General features: G+C 46.7%; 1 protein-coding gene across 1 annotated transcript in view; it reads left to right on the top strand.

Moving 5' to 3' along the window:
• The window catches only part of arsb (arylsulfatase B), a gene marked incomplete at its 5' end in the record, with an annotated part of 16,134 nt that extends 12,918 nt beyond the window's left edge, over positions 1-3,216 (top strand). The window contains 2 exon segments of the mRNA XM_084455237.1: positions 1,323-1,454; positions 2,018-3,216. Of these exon segments, the coding sequence (XP_084311363.1) occupies positions 1,323-1,454; positions 2,018-2,283 (398 nt within the window). The 3' untranslated portion in view covers positions 2,284-3,216.
• Between the last annotated feature and the right edge of the window lie 8,734 nt (positions 3,217-11,950).

Raw genomic sequence — 11,950 nt, forward strand, 5'->3', positions numbered from 1 at the left:
AGCCCTTCCACTGAACATTTTATTGTATGTTCTTTGTGGTTTTGATTAAATAATACAATAAAACATTTGGTCAGGGAAGATTCAGTAGTGTGTAATCAGATCCATGTGAGCCCACTTTGTGAATCCACACATCATCCTCATGTTGGTCAATAGATTCATACTCAGAACCTCTGTCATGTGGTCTCATTAAAAAGGCTTAGATCGGAAATGTTTGAATGTCGGAGACGTCATGATTACAGTAGAGAATGGAGTCTTACATTCAGAGGGGGCTGATTGAGCGCGTACAGTGAGATGAACAAGGGCTTGTGTGTGGATGAAATGTGTGTTTTTTAATGGTTTTGGCCGGTGGTAATTTCACACAAATCGGTCTAATTAAGACCACGCTGCTGGGGTCAACCCGAACCCGGAAATGCTCTAGGCCAGATTCCCCTCCCCCCTCCCACACACACACATCCTACACACACACACACACATCCTACACACACACTCAGGCATGCTTGTTGACACATGCCATGTGTATCTGCTTCAGACAGCCTGATAAGGCCGAGCAAAGACAGTAAAACCCCCAGACCTAATAACGAGGGAGGCAGTAAATCTCTCATCAGGTCTGGCCCAGTCACCCCTATAGGGAAACACGGAATGACGTCTTCTGTTTGGAAGACATATACAGCGTATACCCTCTTCAAACAGCACGGAAATGCATATTATTATCTTCCTAGCCTTGAGGTAGTAACTACTTCATGAAGCTATTGACGAAACATCGCTATGAAATGTATCCATCTATCCACCGGCGATAACCTCGTGGAGTTTAAGAGGACTTCAGGGTACAAAGCTGGTGAATTGGTCGTGGCTCTCCCTCGCTAAGACGTGTAGACATCATCGGTATAAAAGAGAAGGTCAAATTCTTCTCACTCCGAAGTTGCAAGTCTAGGGAAATCTCACAACTTGAATTCCGCTACCCGGCCAAGGTAACGTCTAGTCAAAACCTTTCCGTTCCTACCGCCTCATCGTTCGCCCTGAAGGGGGAAGAAAGAGCTCTTTCTCGTTCCTCCGTTTATTTTGACACCTCGGACTGAACCGGCGGCCCGGTCCAGGACTCCCCGGGTATGCGTCTCACCTCAAGGGCCGTCCCCCGTCTCGGCTCACTTCCCTCTCTGCGGCCTTCTACGCAGGTGGGAGCGGTCGTCCAATAGGCCTGCTCCATTTATCGCCAATTCAAGCTCCTTTAACACGGCCCATTACCCTCCATTATCATTCTGTCCACTCTCCGTCCTCACACTCCGTCCTCACCCTTCGTCCTCACCCTCCATCCTCACCCCCAGGTCCTGGCAGGGACGCCCGGCTGACCGCGGCTGAAAGCTCCAGTCCAGACCCCTGGGCCAACTCCGGCTTCAACGTCTCCATCCATGCGGCCATCCGATACATGAGGTGGAAGCTGCTGACCGGCTATCCAGGTACATCATCGCCCCCGTTCATCACTGTGTGTTTAGTCTGCGAGGTCAGGGGCGCGTTTGAATTCGACAAACCTAGCACGAACGTTCACGAACGTTCGCAAACTGTTTTGAACTTTGCTCGGTTGGCTTTGTGTTCGCCGCAAACGTTTGCGAAAATAAGTCTTTAAAGGTCATCTGTGGTGAACAGAAATAGACGCTGGACTGAGGGAAATGTAATTGTATGATTGAATGAATTGAATGACCTTTTACTTCTAACTAACATTAAATTAGGCTGCACTAGCAGGACGACATCCAAAATATATCATCCAGAACATCATCATTGATCACAGAAGGGCTCTATGTTCAAATGTAACCGTTCAAAGACAACGTTCACCACGAACGTTCGCCTCTGTTCGCTGAATTTTAACGTACAGTTTGAGGTACAGTAGTTTTGCAAACCCAAATGTTACTCCCAAGACCATGACGATGTGCTGTTGGTTCTGGTTCTGAGACTTTGGCAGAAGATCTCCCCACTTTGGGGAGAAGATCTCCCCAGTTTAAGTTTCAATGTTCCCTCTGCACAGGCTGTGATATCTGGTTCCCTCGACCGGACCGGGGGAACGGTTCTGAGTGGAGTGGTTCTAAGGAGGGTCCCCTAAAGCCTGTGATGCTGTTTGACGTGGAGAACGATCCGGAGGAGAGGGCGGAGCTATCGGACCAGTACCCGATGGTGGTGGACCAGCTCCTCAGAAGACTCCGGCGTTACCAGAACTCAGCTAAGCCAATCATCTTCCCCGATGGTGACCCCAGATGTGACCCCGGCACTGGGGCCTGGGGACCCTGGGCATAGATGATGATGATGATGATGATGATAAAAGTATGGATGATAAAGATGATTATGCTGATGATGATGATAAAGGTGTGGATGATAAAGATGATTATGCTGTTGATGATGAGGATGATGATGATGTTAGTGAGGATGGCGATGTGTTTTACAGTACCATGACGGTTTGATGTGTATTATGATGAGTCTTATCTAAGGGATAACGTACGGACAGCCAGCCGGTCACCATGGGGGGTCCGAACGCACGTCTTCCTGCTCATTTGACCATAATGACCTGCTGGCCGAACGTTACCCCTTGACCTCTACCCTGAGGAGGAGGAGTAAGAAGAGGACAGTGATGATGATGATGATGATCAATCAATCAATCAATCAATCAATCAATCAAAGCTTTATTTGTATAGCGCATTTCATACCCAGAGGCAACACAATGCGCTTTACAGAGAACGATGATGATGATGATGATGATGATAGTCTCCATTCCTGCTGCCCTGAAGGGAAGGAATGTCTCTTCACATCAGTGCAGTTCCCCTGACTGTTCACAGCACAGAGCCTGTGAGGCTGTGGAGAAGTCAGGGTAGTTTTCAAGGTCAGAAGGACCGCCAATCTTCAGGTAACCCATACAGCACTGCCATTATCGCCTACTGTACCGTACTGTACGTGTTTACAAGATGGAGCTATAGATCGTTTCCTGGCTGTGATACTAAGGAGTCTTAAGGTGTCCGATGTGATGTCCTGTTTGAGTGCAGGTCATTGAGCATGAGATGTTAATGACTAAAATGTAATATATATAGATGGCTGGGCGGACAGATAGATATAAAGACTGCAAGAAAAAGAGAAATTGGTACCAGAATCATTTGATAACTATTTTTTGTTATTTATGATGATGTACATTTGTGATTTGTGAAACATTCTGTTTCATTTATTTTTTTGTGATTGATGTGGAGCTTTGACAGTACAATTGCTTGCAATAAATCTGAAGGAATCGCTCAGTTCTACTCTGTCACACATTGTTAATTGCGTGATGTACTGCAACATCACCCAGTACAGTATGTCTTGTGCACTCAAATCAAGCTTTGAGACCGAAGCTGTTGTTTAAACAGTTTCCTACACATGTTGGTGATTTGTAAAGACTCCTTCCCTGCTGCTTCAGCCATTTGCACTTCATTTATCATTCACAAGCCACTGACCTCCCCTGTGAGCGAGACACGTACACCTTCTCCAGCATGAACCCTCTAAACCATGACATCTGGCTCTGTAGAATCAAGTAAAAAAAATAGGATTGCATCTGTTATATTTTCTTAATCTAGCTTCATTACTTAAAAATAATTTTCCAAATGTACTCACCCACGGCTATAACGTGTCTGTTATTATTGATCTGATTGGCCACAGAAACCTTTGAGCATTAACGAGTAGGTGCTAAAAGAGCTTGAGGTTTGTTTGGGGTCAAAGGTCGGAAACATGAGGAATTTCTCGGGTCCAGGCATCCCTGTTGTCATAACACCCAGATCCCCATTACACACAGTCTCCTTCAATTACTATCAGAAAAAAACTGAGGGATGTTGTTTGGAATTTTCTAGTCCAGTTGGAGAACTATTTTTTCAAGTTGCTAAATTAGGTGGAAGTGCATGACTTCCAGTAATTCTGGGAATGGTCACATCATACCACACTGACAAATGTAGAATATTTAACACCAAGTCAACAACTGGGAAACAAATGTTCAAAAAGTGACCATGTTCTACATGTTTGAGAGTCCATAGGAAGGAAACTAATTTGCTTTCTACTGATACCCTGTATGACCTCTGACCCTTGGCTTCTGACCTCCCTGGGTCAGCGGTGTGCAGAGTGCTGCAGGAAGCGCCCCCTGCGGAGAGGGGACAGCCACGTCCTAATGTGGGCTGCGACCCCTGACCTGTCCTGTGACTTGATTGGCAGATGAGCAAGGAAAACGACAAGGTTAGTTACGACGAGAGGGCGCACAACATACCGGCTGCATTCTACAGAGAGAGACCGTTTCATACTGGCTGCATACTACAGAGAGAGACCGTTTCATACTGGCTGCATACTACAGAGAGAGACCGTTTCATACTGGCTGCATACTACAGAGAGAGACCGTTTCATACTGGCTGCATACTACAGAGAGAGACCGTTTCATACCGGCTGCATACTACAGAGAGAGACCGTTTCATACTGGCTGCATACTACAGAGAGAGACCGTTTCATACTGGCTGCATACTACAGAGAGAGACCGTTTCATACTGGCAGCATACTACAGAGAGAGACCGTTTCATACTGGCTGCATACTACAGAGAGAGACCGTTTCATACTGGCTGCATACTACAGAGAGAGACCGTTTCATACTGGCTGCATACTACAGAGAGAGACCGTTTCATACTGGCTGCATACTACAGAGAGAGACCGTTTCATACTGGCTGCATACTACAGAGAGAGACCGTTTCATACTGGCTGCATACTACAGAGAGAGACCGTTTCATACTGGCAGCATACTACAGAGAGAGACCGTTTCATACTGGCTGCATTCTACAGAGAGAGACCGTTTCATACTGGCTGCATACTACAGAGAGAGACCGTTTCATACCGGCTGCATACTACAGAGAGAGACCGTTTCATACTGGCTGCATACTACAGAGAGAGACCGTTTCATACTGGCTGCATACTACAGAGAGAGACCGTTTCATACCGGCTGCATACTACAGAGAGAGACCGTTTCATACTGGCTGCATACTACAGAGAGAGACCGTTTCATACTGGCTGCATACTACAGAGAGAGACCGTTTCATACTGGCTGCATACTACAGAGAGAGACCGTTTCATACTGGCTGCATACTACAGAGAGAGAGCGTTTCATACTGGCTGCATACTACAGAGAGAGACCGTTTCATACTGGCTGCATACTACAGAGAGAGACCGTTTCATACTGGCTGCATACTACAGAGAGAGACCGTTTCACTTTGTCCCATTCTTCCGTCCAAATCGTGATGCCTTAAAAGTGTGCCCTTTGATACACTAGCCACCATACCCATGAACCAAGAGGCCTCCGCTGTTCTTACTCTCACACCGTCTGTCTGTCGATTAATCATCCCTTCTATCTTCCCCATTCAACCCCATTCTTCTTCCTTGTTGCTCTATGGGGAGGGGAGGTGGAGAGGACTGTGTGTGCCAGACCGTGTGTGCGTCTGCTGCTTTTCACGGCCGACCATCATCGCCTGGAGAGACTTCAGAGAAGGGGAAAGATGCAGTGAGAAGACCGCGTTCTGCATGCTTGGGATTTCTAGAACCGAGGGCAGGATTCTGCCGTGTGCTCTTGAAAAGGTGAAAGGTCATCTCTTAGATTCCTTTCAATATAATCCACCATCCTGTAGGAATACATGCCACTGGTGTGTATATCTATCAGTCTTGCACATGGAGCCTTTGTCTGATAAAATCATTTTTCACTAAACATTTCCTCTGTGTTTAGCTATAAAGTTAATCATAGACAATTGAACAATTGCACAAAGCTCCCATGTAATTTGACCCAATTCCATTGTATTATCATCATATTATTGTAACCACTGAGTGCTATGAATCGACCCGCTCACAGCTCTACAATCACATGTTTTTGATGACACAGTAAATGGATAGTCCATATAATTCAGACCACTTGGGGTATGACAACTCATTGTAAACTTTGAACTACATAATGTGACGCTCAAAAGTCCCGACCTCCCCTTGTCATCGACAACAAGTTATGCTGTGCAGTGCCACAGCTTGCCTGCTGCCATGTGGTTTCGGTGTGTCTTTCACACTTAAATCCCAGGCTTTGACTGGGCCCTGTGAGCCCCCTTGCCTCACGGCGCGACCGACACACTGTGCTCTGATGTGGCCCTGCTGAGTCAACGCTGCCTGGTTCTCTGGCCCTGGCCGAGCCCTCACGTTTGTTTTCTCAGCTGTGTGACTATGTTAAGCCTGCCATCAAAATACCCTCAGCTCCATCTGATAACACCCTAGAAACAGATAGACCAGTGGTAGATTCAAGTGTTTCTATGGTGACAACATGCAAGGATATGTTGTCACCGTGGAATGTGCACCACCCTTGGATCCCTTTCTGGAATGAAGCACAAGGACTGATTCTAGCAGCTTGGCCCTTTAGTTCCCTGTGTCTCCCAGTGAAGTCAGACTGGGATTGGAATTCCAAACAAGATTGTGTGTCTGTGCTGGCAGCCTGTGAAAACAGATTAGAATCATACTGACCACTGCAGCCAGGAATGTGTAGAACCTTGGGTCTTGCAGGGGGAAAATCCAACAGCTCATCACACCCAACTTTCAGAAAACATTATCCATTGGATCAATCAACATCCCCAACAAAGAATCCCTTAACATTCCCCCTCGGAACCTTCCAGAACAGTTCAGTCAGACATTCTAGAGCATGGAGCATCGCGCTCATCTCCAAGACACAATTGATTCATCCTAATCAAAACCTCATGAGCGATTTATTAAGCCTGCCAGTACATAACTTGATGAAACTTTGCAACAAACAATAGCCATTGTTTAACCACAGGATTTTGCAATTTTCTACACAATTAGTGTCATTTCATACGTAAGGAGTTCTCTGTATTGAAAGGCACATTAATGATTATTTTTAATCTTATAATAATGATGATGGATGGCACTTTTCCAAGTGTTCATATACAGTGGGGAATCATCTCATCCGCATGGAACATATAATCATTTGGGGCAATTACTGTCAGTGGAGTTGTAGGGTAGACTGGTGTTCAGCGTAGAGCTTGCCCTCCTAGTGTGTAGTCATAATAAAGACAGAGTCGAGGTACCACCCCACGGTAAACAAACCAGGTTCCCTTATCTCCCCAGGGTCACAGGAACCCCACCTCCACGCAGAACGTGTGTTCCACCAACACCACCTTATCAAAAGTATCATTATTGTAGTGGAATTACAGTAAGCTACTTTTTACTTCAAGTCATGATGCAAAGGTCTCAGCATGTAAGTACCTTATGGTGATAGAAAAATAATTATCCAAAGACACAAGTTAAAGTAGATTTACTGTAGTTTTTATAATGTTTTTTTTTTTTTTTTTTAAACATCCACCGACAACACACCAGACCCCATATCTTTGCTACTGTTATAGCTATAATGACAAAATTGGTCTCAAAGTGTACATTTTTGGGCTTCAAGGCTAAAAAAAGGAAGTTCTCTTCTTACCATGACAATTGGGGGTAAAATATGCAAATCTCATTGTAAAAACAAGCATGCTTTCAAAGGTCCACTCACTGAAATAACAACTTAAGATTTTCAATATGTGTATTATTATAATTATTATAATTATCATTATATGGATGCAAGTGCTAGAGTAGTGAGACAAGTTCATAACTATATTCACAGTTTCATTGAGACACATAATGCTTGACAGAAATGCAGGCAAGTATTTCCCATCAATTGTCAGAAGTCGCACTTCCAGCACCACTGACACCAGTAATGTGACACCAGTCCCTCAGAATGCATGGGCCATCTCCATCTGATGAGGTTTCCAGTGGCATAGGCAAAGATCCAGGAGATGGCAGCCACAGGCATCACTGAATCCCGAGCAAAGAGTGCTTTCACCATTAGCCAAGGACTTTGGCAGTTTAGAGTCCTGCCATGTGGCCTGTGTAACAGCCCTGCCACTTTTGAACGCCTCATGAAGCATGTCCTTGACCCCTACTCCCCGCTGTGGTGTGTCTGGACGACCTCCTGGTGCTTTCAGCTATTTAGTAGTTAAACAGAAGCCCTCTCCAACATTTGGGGCTCGAAGGCATCGAAGCAGCCAACCTACGACTGAACCCGAAGGCGTGCCATCTACTGCATCGGGAGACCCAGTTCCTCCACATGTCGTGGGACCAGAGGGGGTGTCTACAGATCCTAAAAAAGGTCACTGCAGTCGGAAATTGGCCAACGCCCACCTCAACAAGAGAGGTGAGTTATCTGGTACTGGCATCCTACTACGGTTGGTTTGTGCATGTCTTCGCGGACGAAGACCATCCTCTCCACCGGCTCACGGGGGACAGCAGATCCAGAGCTCCGAAGCGTACGAGAGCTCCAGACGCTACAAAAGCACCACTGAGCACCACAGAGGCAGCCGGCACAACAACGCTGAGGCCCTCTCCAGGTGCGCCTGCTCTGACCAGGACCACTCTGACCAGAACCACTCTGACCAGGACCAGGACCACTCTGACCAGGACCAGGACCACTCTGACCAGGACCACTCTGACCAGGACCACTCTGACCAGGACCACTCTACTCTGACCAGGACCACTCTGACCAGGACCACTCTACTCTGACCAGGACCACTCTGACCAGGACCACTCTGACCAGGACCAGGACCACTCTGACCAGGACCACTCTGACCAGGACCACTCTACTCTGACCAGGACCACTCTGACCAGGACCACTCTACTCTGACCAGGACCACTCTGACCAGGACCACTCTACTCTGACCAGGACCACTCTGACCAGGACCACTCTGACCAGGACCACTCTACTCTGACCAGGACCACACTGACCAGGACCAGGACCAGGACCACTCTGACCAGGACAACTCTGACCAGGACCAGGACCACTCTGACCTGGACCTCTCTGACCAGGACCACTTTGACCAGGACCACTCTGACCAGGACCACTCTGACCAGGACCACTCTATCTGACCAGGACCACTCTGACCAGGACCACTCTGACCTGGACCTCTCTGACCAGGACCACTTTGACCAGGACCACTCTGACCAGGACCAGGACCACTCTGACCAGGACCACTCTGACCAGGACCACTCTATCCTGACCAGGACCACTCTACTCTGACCAGGACCAGGACCACTCTGACCAGGACCACTCTGACCAGAACCACTCTCACCAGGACCACTCTACTCTGACCAGGACCACACTGACCAGGACCACTCTATCCTGACCAGGACCACTCTGATCAGGACCACTCTGACCAGGACCACTCTGACCAGGACCACTCTACTCTGACCAGGACCACTCTGACCAGGACCACTCTGACCAGGACCAGGACCACTCTGACCAGGACCAGGACCACTCTGACCAGGACCAGGACCACTCTATTCTGACCAGGACCAGGACCACTCTGACCAGGACCACTCTGACCAGGACCACTCCGCCATCACTGCCGGTTGGAGACTCGAGAACAGCAACATTCTTTTCTTACAAAAACAGTTGTGCTGTTTGTTCAAGCGAACAGTTTATTGAGCAGGAATTAGGTCTCGAATTCAAATGCTAGATGAAAACAAAATTAAAAGATGAAAGAAAATACTGGAAAATTATTGCTTACAAAGTTTTCACAAGATTGGGAAAGGTTTCAAGATTCAATTTTAATGTTCCACGAATGGAAAATTTGGCTTGGGCTTTCACCCATGCTGCAGCCGTATAAAAAAGAAAAAAAACATGCATTCATACTGAACAAACATAAGACAATTCAAATACAATACACAATACAAATAGGCCTACAATGTGAAGATACCCCTATAAGGACAATAAATATCCCCTGGTCTCGTCTTGGAAGAGTAGAAAGGAAAATATTAATAAAATATTTTGAATCAGCAGGAACTGTAAGTCGCTGAGTTCATCAGTTGGGTGTGAACTGCCAATGCTGGTTCTATGGGACTTCAGTTCCCATTTCCAGTTCCTTCTTTCAATGCTGTAATGCTCTATTTAGGCAATAATGGTGCCAGGTTACCGTGCATTCCCCTGGAGGTTGTAGTGTGCTGCTGGAAGAGGTGTTGCCAGCCAAGATTGGGGAACTCCAATGCATGGTCAACCATCTTAGGCCCGTGACCCGCTGGCTAACACAAGAACAGCCCACAAGCAGAGAAGGGGGAGCTCCCCATTCGAATCCCTCATGCTTCACGAGGGGGGGCTTTATCCGAGGTGGGAACAGCCGAGGAGGAGGAGGGTGTACCTGGCATGTACTCGTCCCCAGGGCACTGCCACAACATGTGCTTCACGCGGTCCACGGGCCCCCAGGAGTGGGACACTGCGGTGTCACCAACACTCTGTGACAGCTCTGAGAAAGGTTCTACTAGAGGAGGTTCTGCTGAGACGTTGCACTGTTCTGCCGAAGCTGCACCACCTGCAATGCCAAGAAGGACCCAAACCCATGCTCAGCAGTTTGGGGGGAAGGCAGACATAAGACCCGAGTTACATAAAGGTTCATGAATGAATGAAGTCCTCGTGGTCCTGGTACCAATGTACCCCTCTGGTCTCAACAGTTTCAAAACAGCCCATTCACACACTGGTCCCAGGCACCAATAAGCTCATAAACAAATAAACAAAAGCTGTTGTTTACCCATTCTTGTTTTTCAATGGGACGACTGCACCCACTCAAATTGAAAAAAACATCTCACATGAATGGTCTCCATCTCCATTGAATTTGACAAGGCTACCCAGACAATAAGTACTGGCGACTGTGTGAATAGGATATGGTACCGCACAGTATGGCCCATTCACAAGTCAGGAAATAATGCTCAAGACATGCAATCTAGGCTACATTAAATGTAGGCCTACTTAAGCCATTGTTGCGGTTGGTATCGTTTTTCTCTGAGAATGTGAACAATCTGACTCCTCCTGAAGGACACTGGAGAAGTCAACCTTGTTCAGCTGTTCACCGCCACCCTTTGGGCAAGGCTAGAGAGATTGTGGTTGACCCAGTGCCTAGGCTAATAATATACAGTAGTCTAGTCTATGCTGTGCTGTGTGTCTCTGTAAAGCAGCCCTTTGTCTTGTGAATGTGTTGTCTATTCATATTGGCTGGAAGGTATAAACAATATTTCCCTCAAACCTCTACAAAAGCTATAGTCTATTGTCCACTGTCTGCGAAGCTAAGTACAAAGAAGAATCAATGGGAGTTGGAGTCTGCTGTTGGCCGTTGGGGAGGAGGGGGAGGGGGAGGAGGAGGAGGAGGTGGAGGAGGGGGAGGGGGGCGTCTTTATGGATGGAGGCAGGGAGAAAGAGAAACGTTCACGACAATCACGTCACTCACTAGCAAATGTGGGCAGAAGAGAGGAGAGTGAGCCATTCACTCAACATTGGTCACAGAAAGCGTGGAGAAGGAAGACCAAGAAATCCGGTGGGTAGAGAGAAAATACCGTATAGCTTCTACTCGCCTTAGAGAAAAGATAGCGGTTTTCCGAGCATAACTTTCGCTTATTGGATTGTCGAAAGTTTGTAGGCTGCAGCCGGCAAAGTCTCGTAAGTAAAGGATTTATTTTAAGCTACACAGTCACACTGCCTTGCTGTCTATTCATTTGAGTTGATTAGCATGTATTGAATGGATTGTTTGTCATTCAATCACAGTTACCCACATGTAGTTTTTGAATATTCTTTTCTTACAGTCTAACCACTGTAGACTTTCTTTCAACATCTCTTGGCTGTTGCGGCGCCTCTTTGCAAAAAGGGAAACTCGTGGCAGGAAAGCCGACCAGACTAACGCGCCAGCACTTTTTACATAGTTAGAATATTTATGTTAATTGCCAAACAGTTGTTGTTGTTGTTATCACGATATTACTCTGCACTATTATCCTACTAAATTGTCAATTGTTTTTTTTCTATTGTCGTCTGTTAAAGCCTGTATTTAATAAAAAGTTAACAATAATAGAATAGAAAATCGATCGT

This window comes from Borostomias antarcticus, assembly GCF_949987555.1.
Source record: "Borostomias antarcticus genome assembly, chromosome: 2".
Taxonomy (NCBI): Eukaryota; Metazoa; Chordata; class Actinopteri; order Stomiiformes; family Stomiidae; genus Borostomias; species Borostomias antarcticus.